Below are 21,576 nucleotides of genomic sequence, written 5' to 3'. Positions count from 1 at the left end.
TGATCTAATTACAGAGGAGAAGCTGCAATCTAATTACAGACAAGGGTTTATGTAGTCTTCTAGGGCAACATATAATGACAGAGGAGAAGCTGCATGTATCTAATTACAGAGAAGGGTTTATGTAGTCTTCTAGGGCAACATATAATGACAGAGGAGAAGCTGCATGTATCTAATTATGGACAAGGGTTTATGTAGTCTTCTAGGGCAACATATAATGACAGAGGAGAAGCTGCATGTATCTAATTACAGAGAAGGGTTTATGTAGTCTTCTAGGGCAACATATAATGACAGAGGAGAAGCTGCATGTATCTAATTACAGAGAAGGGTTTATGTAGTCTTCTAGGGCAACATATAATGACAGAGGAGAAGCTGCATGTATCTAATTACAGAGAAGGGTTTATGTAGTCTTCTAGGGCAACATATAATGACAGAGGAGAAGCTGCATGTATCTAATTACAGAGAAGGGTTTATGTAGTCTTCTAGGGCAACATATAATGACAGAGGAGAAGCTGCATGTATCTAATTACAGAGAAGGGTTTATGTAGTCTTCTAGGGCAACATATAATGACAGAGGAGAAGCTGCATGTATCTAATTACAGAGAAGGGTTTATGTAGTCTTCTAGGGCAACATATAATGACAGAGGAGAAGCTGCATGTATCTAATTACAGAGAAGGGTTTATGTAGTCTTCTAGGGCAACATATAATGACAGAGGAGAAGCTGCATGTATCTAATTACAGAGAAGGGTTTATGTAGTCTTCTAGGGCAACATATAATGACAGAGGAGAAGCTGCATGTATCTAATTACAGAGAAGGGTTTATGTAGTCTTCTAGGGCAACATATAATGACAGAGGAGAAGCTGCATGTATCTAATTACAGAGAAGGGTTTATGTAGTCTTCTAGGGCAACATATAATGACAGAGGAGAAGCTGCATGTATCTAATTACAGAGAAGGGTTTATGTAGTCTTCTAGGGCAACATATAATGACAGAGGAGAAGCTGCATGTATCTAATTACAGAGAAGGGTTTATGTAGTCTTCTAGGGCAACATATAATGACAGAGGAGAAGCTGCATGTATCTAATTACAGAGAAGGGTTTATGTAGTCTTCTAGGGCAACATATAATGACAGAGGAGAAGCTGCATGTATCTAATTACAGAGAAGGGTTTATGTAGTCTTCTAGGGCAACATATAATGACAGAGGAGAAGCTGCATGTATCTAATTACAGAGAAGGGTTTATGTAGTCTTCTAGGGCAACATATAATGACAGAGGAGAAGCTGCATGTATCTAATTACAGAGAAGGGTTTATGTAGTCTTCTAGGGCAACATATAATGCAGAGGAGAAGCTGCATGTATCTAATTACAGAGAAGGGTTTATGTAGTCTTCTAGGGCAACATATAATGACAGAGGAGAAGCTGCTTGTATCTAATTACAGAGAAGGGTTTATGTAGTCTTCTAGGGCAACATATAATGACAAAGGAGAAGCTGCATGTATCTAATTATGGACAAGGGTTTATGTAGTCTTCTAGGGCAACATATAATGACAGAGGAGAAGCTGCATGTATCTAATTATGGACAAGTTGACAAACAAATACCATACCAAAATGTCAGGAATTATCAGCAGAAACACATCTCAATCAGGCAAAACAAATCGTGTACCCCCGTAAAGAAACCGTTCTGCCATCTCTGGCTGTAGCTTACAGTGCATTTTCTATATTAGGGTTGGGGTCGAGTGCAGGCTTCACATTTTCACTATCACATGAAGTCGGGCAGTTGCACAAACAGCTGACCCGCGCACCACTACCACATACATGACTCTGAAATCAAAAGAATAACCAGTGATATTGTAGGCTTTCTCCTTTATTTCACAGGAGGTTGTTATCTTAAATACAGAGGCATGTGTTTGCAACATACTAAAAAAAATGTCAACTGAAAGTAGTAAAACGTCTTTCTGAATAATATTTACTGCAACGGGGGCTTCACTGAGGCACTGCATTGTGGTTGAGCAGTGAGAAATGCTCTGGAAATAATCATTATAACAACAAAACGATTATATACGGACTGCTGAGAAGATGACTGTTGTAGGTTATTGCATTTCTGACAGTTTATAAGAATGAAAAATAAGCTTTTTCTGTGCATGTCCTGGATGTATTTATGATGAAGCAGCTCTCGTTAGGATGAAAACAGTGCATTTATGACAGAGATGTGCAGAGTTGACTTTTCACCATGACATTTTTGTATAAAAATGTCCCACCCAAAAACGAATAGGATCGCTCCCGACTTTTAAACATGTTCCCCAACATTCCCAATACAAAGCATGCAATCAGAAATGTCTTTAGAAAAGTCCCCGTAGACACTGGTAAATAGCAGTGCGATCCCAGTCACACACCCATGGCATCTAATGGGAGAACGATGTGAGTAGAGGTCCATTTAGAAACAGGACAGGGGTATATACCAGGCACACACTGGATCTATTGCTACAGAAAACAGCCCTTCAACACACCTGCAACCATAACCTGAAAATATATATCATATTAAAGTTGAGCGGTGTCCTTATTATTATTTGAGTCAAATAGAAACCAGTGTCAGTGATATAGTTGAGAGTCGGCCTAAGCTATGGGTAACCAAGAGAAGCTGAACGGTTTGTAGAGTTCAAGCAAAAATAAATGCTGTACAAACTTTGACCCTTTTATCCTAAAAAGTAGTAAATTATTGCTAAACACAGTTTGTGCAAAATAGATAAATAATCGTTTTTCAGTCTTGAGCACAACGTCTCTATATGATGCAGTCAAAACATGCGAAACACACTTTAAATAAAAAATAAATAGGATGATTATCCGTCCGACTAATAGTGAATATGATCGCTGATGGTCATATAAAATATATAGCCATTGGGGCAGTTTTAATCCTACAGAAGTTATGGAGAAAGAGAAATCTGTCAATCGTAACCATGAGATAGATGTAGGTTTGATTGTCACATACAGATCATGGTTACTGCACTGCTTCTTAGCTTTGTGTAACTAGGTCCAGATTGTTATGAAAGAAAAACAACTAAAATGCAGGGCCCCCGGATATCTCGGGATATCTTTACGTGTAAACGTAAATGCAAAAATGCTCAAAATATGCTCAAATACAATGTGGTAGTACTGCAATTCAGAAGAGGCCATGTTTTTTTTCTTACTCTAAAAATATAAAAAATAGTAATTATTGTACTGCTATGAAAGACTGGTAACATCAACAATGTTATACTTTACTACGAAAAATTGTATCCCTTAGTTTTTTTCTCACATCTCACAGTTTGAAAACTATTTATTATAAGTAATCACACCAATAATAGTAAGACCTTTAATGAACTCATAAGGTCAGGCATACTTTGTAAATATTGATAAACTGTATTTCCTTCAGTCTAATAAATTATTATTACATCAGTGATATAATTGTTGTGACCCTGCAAAGGTCATTCATGCATATTAACTGTAAAGCAAAGTTGACATGAGCAGGGTCAAAGGTTATCTAGGATTTACACACACCGCCTTTGTGTACTCCCTCAAAGCATGTTCTCCAAAAAGAAATAAATAGTTAGCCTTTTCTCTATGAAAACCCCTGCAGATTCTCTGGACAACCACAAGTATTAAACCAGTGTCATTTGAGCTATGTTACATTCGGTAAACAACTAAAAGAGAAAAAAGCATTTCCTAGTTGCCATTACAGAAATGTCTCGCGGTCTGGTACTCTGTCGGGTGCTGGGCAATGTTCCCTCAAGTCACTGTTCCTGGACTGTTCAGAAATTAAAACTTGGAAAAGTTCACTAGTCGCCCGTGTGACGCTGTCGTAAGACGGTGGAGAGGAGGTGGAGGACAGGGTCTCCATCAGCTCCATCTCAGGCCCCCCGTAGTGCTCCTTGATCATGGAGGCTATGAGACCCTCTTTCTCTGGAGCGGTGCCCCCCTCGCCCGAGGGGCTCTGCGTCAGACTGATCTGCATTGATCTGTACAGGAAGGAGGCTTGCTTCATTTGCCTCCGCACCAGATGCCTGCGGTAGCACCTCTGGATAACAGCGGCCGACACATCCTCCTGCTTGCGCCTCAGCGTGGTGGTGATGGGCTCGTAGGAGATCTTGGACGGATTGGCCATCATGAACTTCTCCTCCATCTGCTGTTTGAGAGCATCCATCTCGCCTGACTCACCCAGCACGCGCTTGGTGAAGGCAAACAGAATGTCCAGGCAGTGGATCTTATCACCGCTCACCATGGGCAGGTCCATGGAGATCAGCTTGATCTTGTTGGGCTTGCCGATGCGCAGCGGCTCCGACAGCGTGTCTGCAAAGTCTGACAGCTTGGCGTACTCGATGAACTGCGTTGCTTCCGGGTCAAACTTCTCCCACACCTCGTAGAACATCTCGAAGTCGTCCTCGCTCAGCGGCTCGGTGCTCTCCTCGGTGGCCACGCTGAAGTTCTCCAGGATGATGGCGATGTACATGTTGACCACGATGAGGAAGGAAATTATGATGTAGGTGACAAAGAAGGTGATGCCCACCGAGGGGTTGCCACAGTTGCCCCGGGCATTGGTGCCTGTGTGGACGAGGTTGGGGTTGCACTCTTCCGGAGAGTTGTTAAGGATGGGGCTGAGCAGGCCGTCCCAGCCTGCCGACGTGGTGATTTGGAACAGACAGATCATACTGTTGCCGAATGTCTCGAAGTTGAACATGTCGTCGATCCCTGCCTGCTTCTTGACATAGGCAAAGTTGGCCATGCCAAAGATGGCGTATATGAACATTACCAGGAAGAGCAGGAGGCCGATGTTGAACAGGGCGGGAAGGGACATCATTAAGGCAAAGAGTAAGGTCCTTATTCCTTTGGCTCCGCGGATGAGTCGCAGTACTCGTCCAATCCTGGCTAATCGAATGACTCTGAAAAGAGTGGGCGATACAAAGTACTTCTCTATGATGTCAGCGAGAACGATACCTGGAAGAAAGGAGGGGAAAAAACATGAATGAGATCTCTGTACTTCTAATAGACCATCATTAACCATTTAACGGCATAGAGTAAGGTCAACTTTTTCACATCATTTAGCAGATGCTCTTATACAGAGTGACTTACAGGAGCAATTAGGAATAAGTGCCTTGCTCAATGGCACATTGACAGATTTTTCAACTAATTAGCTCAGGGATTGGAACCAGTAACCGTTAGGCTACCTGCCACCCCTACACACTATGTACACAATATCTTAGAAAATTAGGTTGACAATTGGTAACCAGGAGTGAATATTAGCTTCGTTCTCCTCCTTGTAAATTCCAGCTCCCACCATCTCAATCACCAATGAGCCCACGATTTTGGAACCCAAAAGGCTTCCACTCTTACTACAGAGTCTGTCTGCCCTCAAATGACGTTCATGTTGCCTCCCAACCCTCTCACCCCCACAACCAATTTACCATCTGTCCCTGATTTGTGACCCTCCTCTCCCCATGGAACAAGACTGTCACCTGAGATGGATCGGAGAGGGGGGTTGGGAGCCACCCTTTAGAGCCATATGTCAAGCCCCCAGCCCCCTCACCGACTACAGTCAGCTGATGCAGCACCTCAATCACGCCCAAATCACCCCCACTGACAGCCCTGATTGCTAGGATTACCTTCACCTCAACAGGGGCATCCTTGTCCACACACATCAGTTAGCATGGAGGCAGCTACTTAGCTTCAATCTATGTGCTGGCCCTTTGGTTTGCTTCAGCCCCCCCTCACAGAACGGGGAATTCGTTTGGCGGATACTGAACAGGGGCTATTACCTACTGTAAGCACAGTGCCCTAGTTTCATCAGATATAGCCCCACTTAAGTTCAATGACTTGATTGACATGATAGATAACCTTGCCAAATGGACACTAAAATCTTGGATGATGGCCAAGGTGTATTGTCCGTTGCATTGAAAAACACAACTAAGATTCTGAAATGTGTTCTTTGAGCATGATATTGTTTGGAACTAAATTCAAATTATTTGTAATCTGTTGTAAATTTGAAGGTTCCAAGCTAAATGTCATAATCTGTGTATGGGCCAGCTAGTGACGTGGTTTGCCTTGCTTACAGACGGGTTGGTTGTTTAGCAAGTGTGTGAGCAAGTATGAGGCAAACAGATGGGGTTGGATTAGATTTTTGACAACATGTAAACTATATTTAGTCTCCAAATGTTTATTGAAAATAGAAATACATTTGCACACGGAGCACTTGTTGTCTCTCAAATACATTGTTGTCTCTCAATTGTTGGTTAGCTAGCTAGCGAATTTTAGCCATATTAGCATTGACATGAAATCAGTCAAAACACCGCAAAACAAGACATGGTATCATGAACAAGATCAAACTAGCTGAAACGAGCCACCTACGATTCCCCACATGGCAGCTTCTTGTCATTGTTGCTAGCTATCTGACCGCTCAGAATCATAGCTAAGCACAGGTTCCAGCCCAATCGATGCGCACGCATAATTTTTGTGACATTGTCAGCCAACGCAAGGTCATGTGATCAACTGTAATACCCAAGGACACCCAAGGACACAGTGACATTAGAAGAGAACTACAAACCGTTGGCCAGACATCAGGTACATATAGCTACATATAGCAACCTTATTCCAGTATAACTGCCAGGTGATGAACCCATGTAATTACATTGTAACGAGAATAATTGAAAACCTCTGATTAAGCCCAAGCAACAGACTCACCAACGATGGAGAGGATGACCACCACAAAGTCAAAGATGTTCCAGCCAATGGTAAAGAAGTAGCACCGCAGCGCCACGATCTTGATGAGGCACTCGCAGGAGAAGATAATGATGAAGGCCAGGTTGATTTTGTTGAGGATGTACTCCATGCGGGCCGGCTGCTCGTCCGTCTCCACCATCATGGTAATCATGTTGAGCAGGATGAGGACCATGATGATGATGTCGAACGCCTGCTTGCCCACCAGGTCGAAGAAGAAGCCCTGCACTTGGTTCTGGGAGAAGAGAGGAGGTGTGAGAAGTGGGTGAAAAGCCCTTTTGGAACCCAAGAGGCTAATACACTAGGGCAAAGAAAATTAAAGGAATAGTTCACTTTATTTAGGTTTTAACTTATTTTCGACTTATCTGGGGTGTTATCAAAAACAAGTTAATACCTTCAAAGAAATGATCTATCTCTTTAATAAGATCAAGAAAGTAGGGTTCAATTAGCTCCAGCTTACCACTGGCCTTGGAATCGGTTTCTGAGGCTTTTTAGACCCTAGCTTCTTCATGGCGTTGTAATATTTTTTCTGTTCCTCTGTCATGAAGATGTCTTGCCCACCTAAGTAAAGAGACACCCCTTTTCTGTTATTTTCACTGTGAAAATAACACTTTTTTTCATGGCAGGTATCTGGTTTGTTCACATCAAACCATTTGTTGGCCATGATGCTTTTGATACTTATCTTTCGTTTCTGCTGGTTGAAGTTGTCGATGATCACCCCGATAAAGAGGTTGAGGGTGAAGAAGGAGCCAAAGATGATGAAGATGATGAAGTATAGGTACATGTACATGTTCACTTCTCTGATAGGCTGTTCCTCCACCTAGTCCAGCCAGTGGAAAAAGCAATACATCATTCAGTTACATTTTTATCAGTTGAAATCTGTGTTATTCTGGTAAATGTTATTGTGATATTGCATCAAGGCATGACTATGACAAAGACAGCCATTAATGAAATTAATGAAAATACCAAAGCTCTATGTACCAAACCCTTTCGATAATGTTATACAAAACAAGTACATTGGCGTTTAATACTTACAGCACGAGAATCCACTGCTGCATACATGATGTCCATCCAGCCTTTGAATGTAGCCTTGTAACAAAGGACATAAACTTCAATGGGCATGATGAGGTAATTAGAGGTGTGCCACTATTATCGCCATATAAACACATGCAGAGGACAAAAGATGCATTTGTATACACAACGTTCACGCAGTAAAAGATGTTCGCTTTTGACATCAGATTTGAAGATACACTACATGACCAAAAATATGTGGACACCTGGTAGTCAAACATCTCATTCCAAAATCATGGGCATTAATATGGACCAGCTTCCCCCTTCGCTGCTATAACAGCCTCCACTGTTCTGGGAAGGCTTTCCACTAGATGTTGGAACATCATGACTCGTATGGGGGCAGATGGTGAAGAGTGATCTAGAAAACGTGTTTCAAATGCTGCAGAGTCCAATGCGGGCGGCTTTACACCACTCCAGCCAATGCTTTGCATTGCACATGGTGATCTTACGCTTTGAACTCACCCATAGTGTCGTTGTGCAAAATAGTATGCAGCATCATCTGGATATATATGCAACAAAAGTTCAACATTCACCTTCCGCTACTATTTCTGTCAAGCCGTCTACGCATCCAGTTTGACGCATGCGTTAGATAAATCCAACATATGCACCAGACCGAACGCACTGCAACTGCCTCTGCAACGCAATGCTGTGAGGCGAACGCAGCGTTTCATTGGAAATTAATGTAATTCTGGTTTACCAAAATGCTGTCAGCGTGTTTGAAGTTTTAGGCTTGTGTGCGGCTGCTCGGCCATGGTAACCGGTTTCATGGAGCTCCCGACAAACAGCTCTTCTGCTGATGTTGCTTCCAGAGGCAGTTTGGAACTCGGTAGTGAGTGTTGCAACTGAGGACAGGCGATTTTTACACGCTACGCGATTAAGCACTCAGCGGCCCCGTTCTGTGAGCTCGAGTGGCCTACCACTTCGCGGCTGAGCCGTTGTTGCTCCTAGACGTTTCCACTTCACTATAACGGCTCATACAGTTGACCGGGGCAGCTCTAGCAGGGAAGACATTTGACACACTGACTAGTTGGAAAAGTGGCATCCTATGACAGTGCCACGTCGAATGTCACTGAGCTCTTCAGTAAGGTCATTCTACTGCCAATGTTTAAAATCAAATTTGATTTGTCACATGGGCCGAATAGACCTTACCGTGAAATGCTTATTTACAAGCTCTTAACCAACCATGCAGTTTTAAGAAAATAAGAGTCAAGAACATTTTTACTAAATAAACTAAAGTATAAAAAGTAGCACAATAAAATAACAATAACAAGGCTAAATAGAGGAGATACCGGTACCGAGTCAATGTGCGGGCTACAGGTTAGTCGAGGTCATTGAGGTAATATGTATATGTAGGTAGGGGAATAAAGTGACTTTGCATAGATAATAAACAGGGAGTAGCAGCAGTGTAAAAAAATGCAAATAGTCGGGGTAGCACTTTGATTAATTGTTCAGCATTCTTATGGCTTAGGAGTAGAAGCTGTTAAGGAGCCTTTTGGTCCTAGACTTATTAGTATTCCGGTACCGCTTGCCGTGTGGTAGCAGAGAGAACAGTCTATGGGTGACTGGAGTATTTGAATTTTTTTGGGGCCTTCCTCTTACACCGCCTAGTATAAAGGTCCTGGATGGCAGGAAGCTTGGCCAGAATGATGTATTGGGCTGTACGCACTACCCTCTGTAGCGCCTTCTGGTCGGATGCCGAGCAGTTGTCATACCAGGTGGTGATGCAACCAGTCTCGATGGTGGGGATCTGGGGACCCATGCCAAAACCTTTCAGTCTACTGAGGGGGAATAGGCTTTGTCATGCCCTTTTCATGACTGTCTTGGTGTGTTTGGACCATATCGTTTTTTGGTGATGAGGACACCCAATGAACTTGAAGCTCTCGACCCGCTCCACTACAGCCCTGTCGATGTGAATGGGGGTGTGATCGGCCCTCCTTTTCCTATAGTCCACAATCAGCTCCTTTGTCTTGCTCACGTTGAGGGAGAGGTTGTTGTCCTGGCACCAAATTGCCAGGTCTCTGACAGGCTGTCTCATTGTTGTCGGTGATCAGGCCTACCATCGTTGCATCATCAGCAAACTTAATGATAGTGTTGGAGTCATGCCTGGCCACACACACATGGGTGAACAGGGAGTACAGGAGGGGACTAAGCACGCACCCCTGAGGGGCCCCTGTGTTGACGATCAGCTTGGCAGATGTGTTGTTGCCTACCCTTACCCCCTGGGTGTGGCCCGTCAGGAAGTCCAGGATTCAGTTGCAGAGGGAGGTGTTTAGTCCCAGGGTCCTTAGCTTAGTGATGAGCTTTGTGGGCACTATGGTGTTGAACGCTGAGCTGTAGTCAATGAGCAGCATTCTCGCATAGGTGTTCCTTTTGTCCAGGTGGGAAAGGGCAGTGTGGAGTGCATTAGAGATTGCATCATCTGTGGATCTGTTGGGGTGGTATGCAAATTGGAGTGGGTCTAGGGTTTCCTGGATGATGGTGTTCATTTGAGTCATAACTATTCTTTCAAAGCACTTCATGGATACAGACGTGAGCGCTATGGAGTGGTAGTCATTTAGGCAGGTTACCTTGGCATTCTTGGGCACAGGGGCTATGGTGGTCTGCTTGAAACATGTAGGTATTACAGACTTGGTCGGGGAGAGGTTGAAAATGTCAATGAAGACAGTTGTTCCAGTTGGTTTCTCTATGGAGATTGCATGGCTGTGTGCTCAATGTTATACACCTGTCAGCAAATTGTATGGCTGCAATAGCTGAATCTACTAATTTGAGGGGGTACCCACATACTTTTGTATATATAGTGTATATGTTTGTATTTCCAGCCTCTGGATTTTTCCAAACTATGACACAGAGTGGGGGAATCTATCTTTCCTTTAAGGAAGCCCCCCCCCACCCAGAGAAAAACACTTACAGTCTGTACAAAATAAATATTGCATGTGTGCCATGTGAGAGCTATGTTTTTATTAATGGCAGTGGAAAGGACTTATATGGGCTTCCTCCTGACTGCATGGAGTGTCTTTCTAGTTGGAGGAAAAAGGAGAGTGAGTGGGGAGCCCGACTTTAACACAAGTGAGTTCTTATCAGCGAGAAATCACGCCGGTGGGCCTTTTCCCTTTGGTTACGTGTTATTACTGGCTTTTGTGAATGACTGAGGGTCAGACTATTTCCAGATGCAAATGGGAGGTTTGCATAGAGGCAAGTCACAAGAAGGTGACAGAAAGGAGCTAAGTGAACTGTTGCTAGGCTACCGTGCCAACTAAGTTAAAACGAAGAATGAAGTGCTCTCTCGCTGATCACACAATTCTCTGTAATGGCCCCCGTCGCTGCTAAAAATAAGAGCCTAGCGACTTGTTGATTGATTCGGGGCTCTCTGGACAGACAAGGTGGGCAGCAACAAAAAGTATAAAGTACAAAGTGGGAGGAAAGAACGTCTCAAACTGTGAGGAAAAATAAAAGGAAAGGGGAAAAAAAGCCAAACTCACAACTTGTAGGAGTGCAAGGTAACCAGCGCCCACGTTGTCGAAGTTCACTTTGACTTTAGTCCAGTAGAACTGCGTGTCGTTCATGGCCAGGCAGTCGGTCTTATTGTTGACCACGGACACGTTGTGGATGTAGCCCGTCCGGTTGACGCAGCGGCCGTACTTGCCTGCGAACAGGTTGACCCCCATGATGCTGAAGATGAGCCAGAAGATGAGGCACACCAGCAGGACGTTCATGATGGACGGGATGGCGCCAATCAGGGCGTTCACCACAACCTGTTTCCATGGAAACACATCAAGTCAGGTATCCATCCGGCCCCCTTTTGCTGTCACGTGCCACACTTCATACACGACAGTAACTCAATCAGAGAAACTCAGTGTCTACATGCTTGTGGTTCAATTCACCTACCCTAAGTGCTTACCCAATCCACATCCCCCCCAAAACACAAAATATTAAACCACTCAAACAAAAGAGATCCTAATGAAAAGATAATAATCAAACCCAAAATGTCCAAAGTTCATGCAAACTACTGAATCTGGCAAATGAGATTATTAAGAGTGTGTGTCTTATATTCAATCAGGAGCAGCAGCAGCTTTTCAAACCACCCTGGTAAGAGATTTCCTGGTTGAGAGGAAATGAGTGCTGAGCCAGGAGATCCTGAGTATCACAGCTCTAATGGAACCAATAGATAGGGGGTTTAGCCCCGTGCATCCCTCAAGAGAGTGTCACAAAGAAATCTGCTGCTCACTCAGACTCGCGCCTCTGTATAGCCGGGCTGCACTTCCACTTTGCGTTTACCACTGAGTAGTGGACCCAGTCATTTTAAAGCAGCGTGACGCCTAATCCCATTTGCCAGATTTACAGTGGCGGAGAGCAGCGAGCTCTGCGGACATCAGCCCCACATTTCCGACAGCATGCAAATTTCATGGGCAGGAATTCAAATTAATTCCAGTGGATGTCAGGGGAAATGATATACATATTAGAGGCCACAAGCTAGGCTGACAGGTGTCGACTTAGAAAACGAACACTGTGTAATGGGAGGGAACAATAGCCCAAAATCCTAACTATAGTGTGCATGAAATGTTCAAGAGGGTTTAAGGATGTGCTTTAGGGAATGAATAACGATTATGGAAATGTTACGGGCTAAACATTCATCGGAATATCTGAACACGGGGATGCATGCAAGAGAACGTGATAACAAAATCTACAGTTAAAACAAACAGCGGAACAGCAAGGAGTATAATATTAATACTGTCAGAAGTGAGCAACAACTTGTAATGTAATATCACAGATTACTATAGATGTGAGAAAGGATGGAAAGATTGGAATGAGATAATTGAAATACTCCATACTAAGTGGATTAGGCATGTACATGAATAATGCTGCTATATTTATAAGCTTTTCTGGTAACACTACATAAATGTGTCCATATTCCTGCGTAATATTGCTGTAATTCCCTGTAACAACATCGATTTATTGAGAACTGGTCTAACTGCAAACTTGTAATTACAAAAAATGCTCAATTCCATTACCAAGCAATTTCTCAACTTCTACGTAATTACACTGGTTTTCTCATTAGACACATACATGTGCAATCTCTCCTTTCAAAAGAATCTATCGAAGAATCTAAGGAAGAAATCGTGTGGTGATGTTACATGTTAGAGCCTAGGGTGGAAGAATTGACATGAAATGTAATACTGCTGGAGAGCTCTAAGACTGCAGTTGTAATTCAATCTATCTACTTCATTTACTCTGCTCGGGCACTTCAGTCTATTCTCATAATTATATGAACCATTATGTATAATTAAACATTATAGAACTGGACATGATTTGGGGAATCGATGGTCATGAAAGATGTTAAGGATCCAACAAAAATGGATGCTGATGCTTGTATTTGACATACGTGTTACAGCATGTGTCTGTCAAGTATTTACTTGGTAATTATGTGGTAACAATAGGCCACTTTCTGTTCTAACTTCAGTATGTTCTACACATTTTATACTGCCTGTCTTGATGATTTCCAAATGATGATTTAGGGCCTAATGATCATTTCACCATGAAAGCTCTATGTAAATAACAGGTAGAAAAGACTACAAAATAAAGCTTAATATGAAATAAAGCTTATCCAAATTGATAAGTCGGATAATGAGGTAGTCATGTCAGGTAGAGGGGAGAGTTGAAATATGAAAAACAAATTATCTATTTGTGCTAATATTGCCACTTTGTGCTAATATTGCCACTGCCAGCTCCAAGGGAAAGTATGTCAAGGGATTAGTGGCATTAGCTGGAGAATTGGATTTGACAGCATTATAACACTATAAGTGTAGAGATAAAGTGGCGAAACATTTTGAGTATTCTGAATAGAAACTGCTGGTCAGGGAAAGAAAGGGTGGCAACAGAGGTAGAGAGAGTGATGATGAAGACGGTTTGAGGACAATCGGGAGTTGATGAGTCAGAGAGGAGAGAAGACTCTTACCCGCATGCCTTCAAATCGGGACAGTGCTCTTAGCGGCCTCAGAGCTCTGAGGGTTCTAAGTGATTTGATGGCAGCAAAGTCCGAGTAGCCCAGCATGTTAGCTACTAGACTCACCAAAGACACCTAGGTGGGGACAGAAAGCGCAAGAACCCACATGGTTAGGGGGGCTGCCACAACCTGTTCAAAGGAATTGTGATACACAGAACCTGAAAGGGAACACTGGACAACCCTGGTGAGTCCCTCCTGTTAGCAACAGCCCTAAGGGGAAAACAGATAGTTCATTAGACTCCAAGGTGTGCTGTCACCCATCGAGGACGTCTATCTGCTATTCAAGGGAACATAATGTTAAACTTAGTTTATTTCATAAGTGAAGAAATGAAGAAGCCTGTTAACAGACTGAAATAGAAATAGGACTGTTAAAGACATCTTTGTGGAACTGTGTAAGAGAGGGAGGAAGAGAGGTCAATGAAAAGTCAACCGCAAAGCCAACCAGAAACTACAGCTCTAGGTGTCTACTGTGGATGGTCGTGGCGGTGGTCAGCAGTCAAATCAGGCCTTACCCTTATGCCGGCAAAGCGGGCCACCGCTCTCAGCGGACGCAATGCTCGCAGGGTCCTGAGAACTCGCATGGTGCCAATTTGCTCTATATTGACGGCACTGGCCAACAGGCCAATCACTGATATCTGTGTGAATCAAATTATAGTTAATTCAGTGAAAACAGATACTTACTTATTTACTTACTTACTTGCTTATTTACTTGTAAATGAATATACAGTACAGACTTATTAACTACACACAGGTTTCTACACCAGCAAACGTTGCATGGAGCAAACTTTTAGCCCCCCCAAAACCCCTCACAACTTCATATTCAACTGCCCTCCAGACACAATATGAGCTTAATATCACAATCAGATAAATAATATTGTCAAAGGTTCACAGACTTCGTCATGTTGTTTGAATGAATCACCGATTCAAGAGCAGGGTCTTTTTGAGCTTTTATGCCTCGGAGTGTAAGAAAACACTTGTAATCATTTGTTGAACATGAACTGTAGAGCACACTGAGATAAAGGGGATGAACTCATTCGTTATCCTCTTGCTAATGGGGTTTGGTACTTCAGCACTTGGAGATCTTTTGGCATTACACATACTATTTTAGGATGCATTAAAACACTTTGTTGAGGACGCTTTCAGAAGATCCAGCGAGCGCATGTACACAATGGGATTCCCCCTTCACTTGTCACATCTTTATCAGCAATTTAGAATATTGAATCACTTCACTCAGGAGGGAACTGTACAGATGTAGGATCTCAATTTGACCCCTCTGTTGCAGGAGAACTTTCCTGCAATTCAGGAAATGTTAAACATGTAGTGAGTTTTAAAAAGGCTTCTAAAACGTATCATTTACACTTTAAATGTCAGACTTTATTTGTTCTAACTAAACAGGTATCAACCCCTACAAAAATGTATATTACTTTTAATCCACATAAATTGTTTCCTGCTGTGAGAAACTGGTCAAATTAAGATAGTACACCTGTATACAGCATGTCGCCATCATTTTGCTGGACAATAGGAAGACATCATTTTGAATGCCAGCTTTTCAATTCACTTCATCTCACATTTACAAGAAGAAAAGGCAATGTATCGCCCTGAAGAAACACATGGCAAATTAAATAGAACAACTTCTGCTGCAAATCCAAAACAAAGACACATTAAGATATAATCTATCATTATAAATAGACCCAACTAGCTATGTATGGGGAATATGTATTGACTGGGCAGTTTTCATGGCAATGATAAAACATGAAGCCATGCGGGAGACATTTCCCGGGGAGAAACTGCTGTTTACATCTGTCTAGTCAGCTCTCTCTCTCTCCCTCCCTCACTCTATTTCTTTTTCTTCCCTCCCCCCGCTTCCCTGTCCACACTCTCTCCCTCCCTTTGTGTGGTATGTCTGTGTGCAGAGAGCAAACACTAATTGCTCAAGCCTCTCTCTCTGCCCAAAGATTCTCTGCCACAGACCAATATGTCCAAACTACTGACGTGAACTCACCTCTCATGTTTCTCCCTGAGGATAGTGATAACAAACATCATGTAAATAAGTGACGTATAAACTCAGGGCTTTGTGGGTCGCTAAACTCGCTTCAGGGTTGTGCTGTTTGGACAAAGAATTTTTGAGAACCGCAGTTGGTCGGGTGAGAATTCATCTAGTCCTGCCAAGACAGTATTTACCAGTATACTTTACATTATGAAACGGTTTCCGACACACAGATTAAGCCTATTCCCGGACAAGAATCTCCATTGAGCATCCTGTCTGGCACGACAGCTAAATCACCCAGGAAGTGAAGTGGCTCAATAATGTTCAATGTTTTGGAAAACTATTATTGACAAAGTAAAACAAAGGCACATCAGGATTCCACATGGTCCATGTCTCAAAACGAATTCAGGGATTTCAGAATACACTCGACAAACAGATCGAGCTCGATTGATAATGCCTGGACAGATTACACACGACAAACTGATCAAGCTCGATTGATAATGCCTGGACAGATTATACAACACAATCAAGTGAAGTGGGCCGCTGCTTGAGCAAATGACATTATCATCTCATCATCATGTCTGAGGGGTTGGAAATAAACGTTGTACTTACATCCACAATCAGGAAATCCAGCCAGCACCAATAGTTAGTGAAGTACTTCTTGAATCCGTAGGCAATCCACTTGAGGAGCATCTCCAGGATGAAAATGTAGGTGAAGATCTTGTCGGCGTACTCCAGCACCATTTTGATCACTTTTCTTTGTTCAATGTAGATGTCCTCAAAGGCCTTGTGAAAGATACAAGAGAGACGAGTAATGATTAGGGACTGCTTTTTAAATAGTAAATTAGTATCATGTTGTAATACAGTGGAACGCCCCTAGACTCATATTCACTCGGCAATCAATCGTACATAGCAATATTTATGCAGTATCACGATGACATACTTACTGACTATGCAGCAGTGTCTCATTCTGACCACTGGACAGTATGCACCCATGAGGGAAGTCTACACGTTATTGTCCAAAAACCCTTTCAGTAATTTCATTTTACAATTGGGGAAAAGAGGAATGTTTATATGCTACAGTATATAATAATGCTGCAATGTTTGCATCACAGTTATTATAAATATTACCCCGATAATAAAGTTGGATGAAAACAGGGCATTTTGCTTATAATAACATTTCACGAATGAGGGACTTTGACCTCTAAAATGTCTAGTAATGTATAATGACTAGTTTCAAACATCGTGTACTCACATCCAATGACTTGCAGGTGCTGGGTACAAAATAAACTCCTGAAAGAATAGATACTCACACACTGATGAATGCCCCTGTTGTTTATTGTACAATGTTTCAACCCAAAAGGTCTTTGTCAGGCTTATTCCACATGAGAAATGCAGTGATATTTATAGTTTCAACATAAGCAGGTGATACAAGGTGTGTCATTAATTAGACTTTGTCATATAGACACACGTTGCACAATAAAACAACAGGAGCATTCATCAGTGTGTGGCTATTCTTTATATTATAATGACTAACATACTTTATACAGAATATGCCTCTGCATGGTTTTCTGTAAAAGAAGGAAAGTGCTTTCAGAGGGGGGAAAACAACAAACAAACAAACAAAATTGAGGGATTTTGCTGAACAAGAGCCCTATCCAGCTAGACGCGTCATCATTGGAAACTGTTTGCTCTGCTCTCGTGAGCTCGGCCACCAGGCGCCCTACATTTACGTCACACGGGCACAGACCGGGTAATACCCAGGAGAAACAACAATCTGCTTGGACAGAGATGGAGCGGGAGGAGTAGGAGGATGGTTGCAGTATGGGCTAGGGGCCAGGGTGGAGGGGAGAGGCCGGCACTGGTAGAACAGCTGAGAAGGCTTGACCAATCATTGACCTGACTCCCCTCAGCTGCATATCTGCTCATGCACTACATCACTGAGGAGGAAGAAGAAGAAGGAGGGCTCGGGCAGAGGCAAAGAAAAGCTGCACCTCAACCAATCATTCCTTGATTCTGTGTGTCCAATTTATTGCAATAGAAACTTTATATTCAATGTTTTCATATACACCACAATTCTGTCTTAAATACACTGTATATATTCAATTTCGCCTGCTTTAAATTATCAGCTAATTCTACCATGTTGGGCATTTCATGCCTGCCAACCTTGGTGTTAGATTGTAATAGCAGGTGAAAGAGTCACTGACCTTGTTTGTGAGCTGCACCCTGGAAATAATGCTGTTAGTGTTAGTCCTTGGAGGGTTGTAGGGTGCTCTCTGGGAAATAGTGTATGAGGGCTCATGCAAAAAACACCCGTCAGTGTTAGTGTTATTACAACCTAAGACCAAGGTTAGCACATCACACACGCTGATCAAGAGTCGGCCATCCATGTTAACATCCACCCGTCATCAAATATGGGACTTTGTGACTATTATTTTTTTGGTACAAGTTTATTGTTGACCTTCTTTTTGATGAGATTATCTTATTATTATCTTATTTAATAGCTTCGATCTTAGAGCAAATCAATGACTGTGGAGAGAAAGAGCAAAAAAAAAGAGTAACAAATAATGTTCCTTCACATTTTTTTTGGCACTGAACAAAGTTCAGGTCTGCGGACCCGCAAGCTTGAATAATGTGAAAATGATGTGCTACTTCTGGCTCGCATTTATTATAAACACTGATGCTGTACCCGCTTTAAATGACAGTTGTAACGGTGCCCAAGTAGGCTACTGTGGCTATTTGATCATTATGTAGGCCTACCATAACATTTTAAAATGGAAATAGCTGTTCTGTCATTCAGCCTACAACCAATGTAGCAACCAACATTCCATGAGCCTTTTGAAAAAACAAAACATGCAGGGCTTGACATTAACCTGTTTGTCCACTTGTCCGTCAGACAAAGAGGTGACTGAAAATGTTGTGTTTGATGCAAGAAACCACTTTCTAAAATAAATTATTATCACCATTCCATTATTACAGAGAATCAGACTATGCTCTGCCTATTCGCTAGCTTAGGTTATTCAAGATTGTCTCAAAATACAACACTTCCTCTTTAAGACATAAAAAAAAACTTTACCTGACTCACTTTTCAAAGATGGCTAGAAATGCACACGTTGTGCTCTTGTAGGAAGCAACCAGTGGCGATTTTATCGTGGGGAAAGCTCCAAAACATTTGTTAGATGCATGCCAGCATTAGCGCATTAGGCTAAGGCACTGCATCTCATAATGTAATGCCTCAGTGCAAAAGGCATCACTAGTGTCCTTGGTTCGAATTCAGGCTGTATCACATCTGGCCGTAATTGGGAGTCTCATAGGGCATGTGCACAATTGGCCCAGCGTTGTCTAGGTTTGGCCGGGGTAGGCCATCATTGTAAATAAGAATTTGTTCTTAACTGACTTGCCTAGTAAAATAAAAGGTAAAAAAAGCCACCCAACACTTAACAATACATTCATTGCACTATAACAGTGCCCACAAACTGTTAGGGCCTACATAAAGCTGTCCCAACACCAGAGCTTTATTTTCAGCACAATGGAGTGAACCTTTACCACTGATACACCTGACTATCAGCGGAGCCTTGTCTGGCAGTGAAACAGTTCATTCAGCCTCATTTACGGCCTTTAAAAAAACAAAGCTGATATGGCTGACTTGCTTACACAAATGTGGTTTCTACTGACAATTGAGATGTACAAACTATGGCATAAGGGGATGACGAAGAGAGAGGCAATCCGTAATTTTGATTAAGATATTAATGAGCGAGGTAGGACGGATGTAGTCATTATAACTATTTGTTCAGAACTTTTGAAATTTGCAACAACAGAATTCAGAACATGGGCCATTCTTACAGTATTCTCCCTGTATAGTAAGTCAAAACCGTCTGATAAATAAAGTGGGCATATAAGCAGACAATGAAAGCTCTTACAATATTCAATAATAACATTTGTCTAAAATAGGCTATAGGTTACATGTGCAACACCAAGTCATAACAGTAGGCTACTGTACTATTTAATGAAGCTGCCAGTTGAGGACTTGTGAGGCATTTGTTTCTCAAACTAGACACTCTAATGTACTTGTTGTCTTTCTCAGTTGTGCACCGGGGCCTCCCACTCCTCTTTATATTCTGGTTAGAGCCAGTTTGCGCTGTTCTGTGAAGGGAGTAGCACACAGCGTTGTACGAGATCTTCAGTTTCTTGGCAATTTCTAATTTCTCAGAACAAGAATAGACTGACGAGTTTCAGAAGAAAGTTCTTTGTTTCTGGCCATTTTGCGCCTGTAATCGAACCCACAAATGCCGATGCTCCAGATACTCAACCAGTCTAAAGAAGGCCAGTTTTATTGCTTCTTTAATCAGAACGAGAGTTTTCAGAGTTGCTAACATAATTGCAAAAGGGTTTTCTAATGATCAATTAACCTTTTAAAATTATAAACATGGATTAGCTAACACAACGTGCCATTGGAACACAGGACTGATGGTGGCTGATAACATTGAATATCAGCCATTTCCAGCTACAATAGTAATTTACAAAATGAACAATGTCTACACTGTATTTATGATCAATTATATATTTTAATGGACAAAAAAAATAGATTTTCCTTCAAAACAAGGACATTTCTAAGTGACCTCAAACTTTTGAATGGTAGCTAATGTAATATATAATGAAGTGCCAGTTGAGGTCTTGTGAGTATTTGTTTCTCCCCTTGAACTTTGTACCTTTTGTCTTTCACATTTCAGGCTTCAAACATAAAGATATAAAACTGTATTTTTTGAAGAATCAACAACAAAGTGGGACACAATCATGAAGTGGAACTTCATTTATTGGCATATTTCAAACTTTTTTAACATATCAAAAACTGAAAAATTTCAGAAAAAGTTATTTGTTTCTGGCAGCCCCCACTTAAGTTAATACTTTGTAGCGCCACCTTTTGCTGCGATTACAGCTGTCTAAGTCGGCCAGTTTTATGTCTCTAATCAGTTTTTCGAGTTGCTTTGTTTCTGGCCAGACTGAAATTTTTCCCATTCCTCCTTTTCTAAAAATTAACATAAACATGGATTAGCTCAGTGAGGTTGGAACACAGGACATTTGTGGCTGAACAGCAGTTTTCAGTTCTTTCCACAGATTCTCGCCATTTCCAGGTCTGGACTTTTTACAAATGGCCATTCTAACACCTGGATATTTGATCAATTATTATTTTAATTCCATTGTAGATTTTGCTTTATGTTTTGGATCATTGTCTTGTTGGAAGACAAATCTCCGTCCCAGTCTCAGGTCTTTTATACAGACTCCATCAGGTTTTCTTCCAGAATGGTCCTGTATTTGGCTCCATCCATCTTCCCAAACATAAAGATATAAAACTGTATCTTCCCTGTCCCTGCTGAAGAATCAACAACAAGGCCCAAATCATGATGCTGCCACCACCATTTTTGATATTTCAAAAAATGGTTGTATCAAAAACTGAAAAGGTGTGTTGCAAAATTTTCAGCCCCCTTAAACATAACGTTTTGCATTGTTGCCAAAAAGTTCAATTTTGGTTTCATCTGCCCAGAGCACCTTCTTCCAGTTTTCGAGAGACACATGTTTGGCTGTGTCTCCCAGTGGGTTGGATGGCAAACTTTAAACAACAGTTTTCAGTTCTTTCCACAGAAATGGCTTTCTTCTTTGCCACTCTTCTAACACCTGGATATGTTTATTTGTGCAATATTCCATTGAGATTGTTGTCCTATGTTTTGGACAGAGTCAAATCCCACCTCAGCTCTCAGATCTTTGCAGTTCATCCA

The 21,576-nt window shown here is 41.9% G+C and overlaps 1 protein-coding gene across 6 annotated transcripts in view; it reads right to left on the bottom strand.

Annotated features, from left to right (window-relative positions):
* Positions 1 to 1,842: 1,842 nt before the first annotated feature.
* scn5lab (sodium channel, voltage gated, type V-like, alpha b) overlaps positions 1,843 to 21,576 on the bottom strand; it is a 207,717-nt gene continuing 187,983 nt past the window's right edge. For 5 of the 6 annotated variants that reach the window (XM_052503846.1, XM_052503849.1, XM_052503850.1 and 2 more), the window contains 8 exons: positions 16,415 to 16,588; positions 13,768 to 13,890; positions 11,294 to 11,566; positions 7,779 to 7,832; positions 7,422 to 7,563; positions 7,204 to 7,304; positions 6,708 to 6,978; positions 1,843 to 4,967 (listed from right to left, as the gene is read on the bottom strand). In XM_052503846.1, coding sequence (XP_052359806.1) covers positions 3,709 to 4,967; positions 6,708 to 6,978; positions 7,204 to 7,304; positions 7,422 to 7,563; positions 7,779 to 7,832; positions 11,294 to 11,566; positions 13,768 to 13,890; positions 16,415 to 16,588 — 2,397 coding nt within the window. In that variant the 3' untranslated portion in view covers positions 1,843 to 3,708. Of the gene's footprint in view, positions 4,968 to 6,707; positions 6,979 to 7,203; positions 7,305 to 7,421; positions 7,564 to 7,778; positions 7,833 to 11,293; positions 11,567 to 13,767; positions 13,891 to 14,327; positions 14,451 to 16,414; positions 16,589 to 21,576 lie in introns of all 6 variants that reach the window. The other variant, XM_052503848.1, reaches the window with a different exon arrangement.

Source organism: Oncorhynchus keta, chromosome 4, assembly GCF_023373465.1.
Source record: "Oncorhynchus keta strain PuntledgeMale-10-30-2019 chromosome 4, Oket_V2, whole genome shotgun sequence".
Lineage (NCBI taxonomy): Eukaryota > Metazoa > Chordata > Actinopteri > Salmoniformes > Salmonidae > Oncorhynchus > Oncorhynchus keta.
This window is presented reverse-complemented; position numbering and strand designations above follow the sequence as displayed.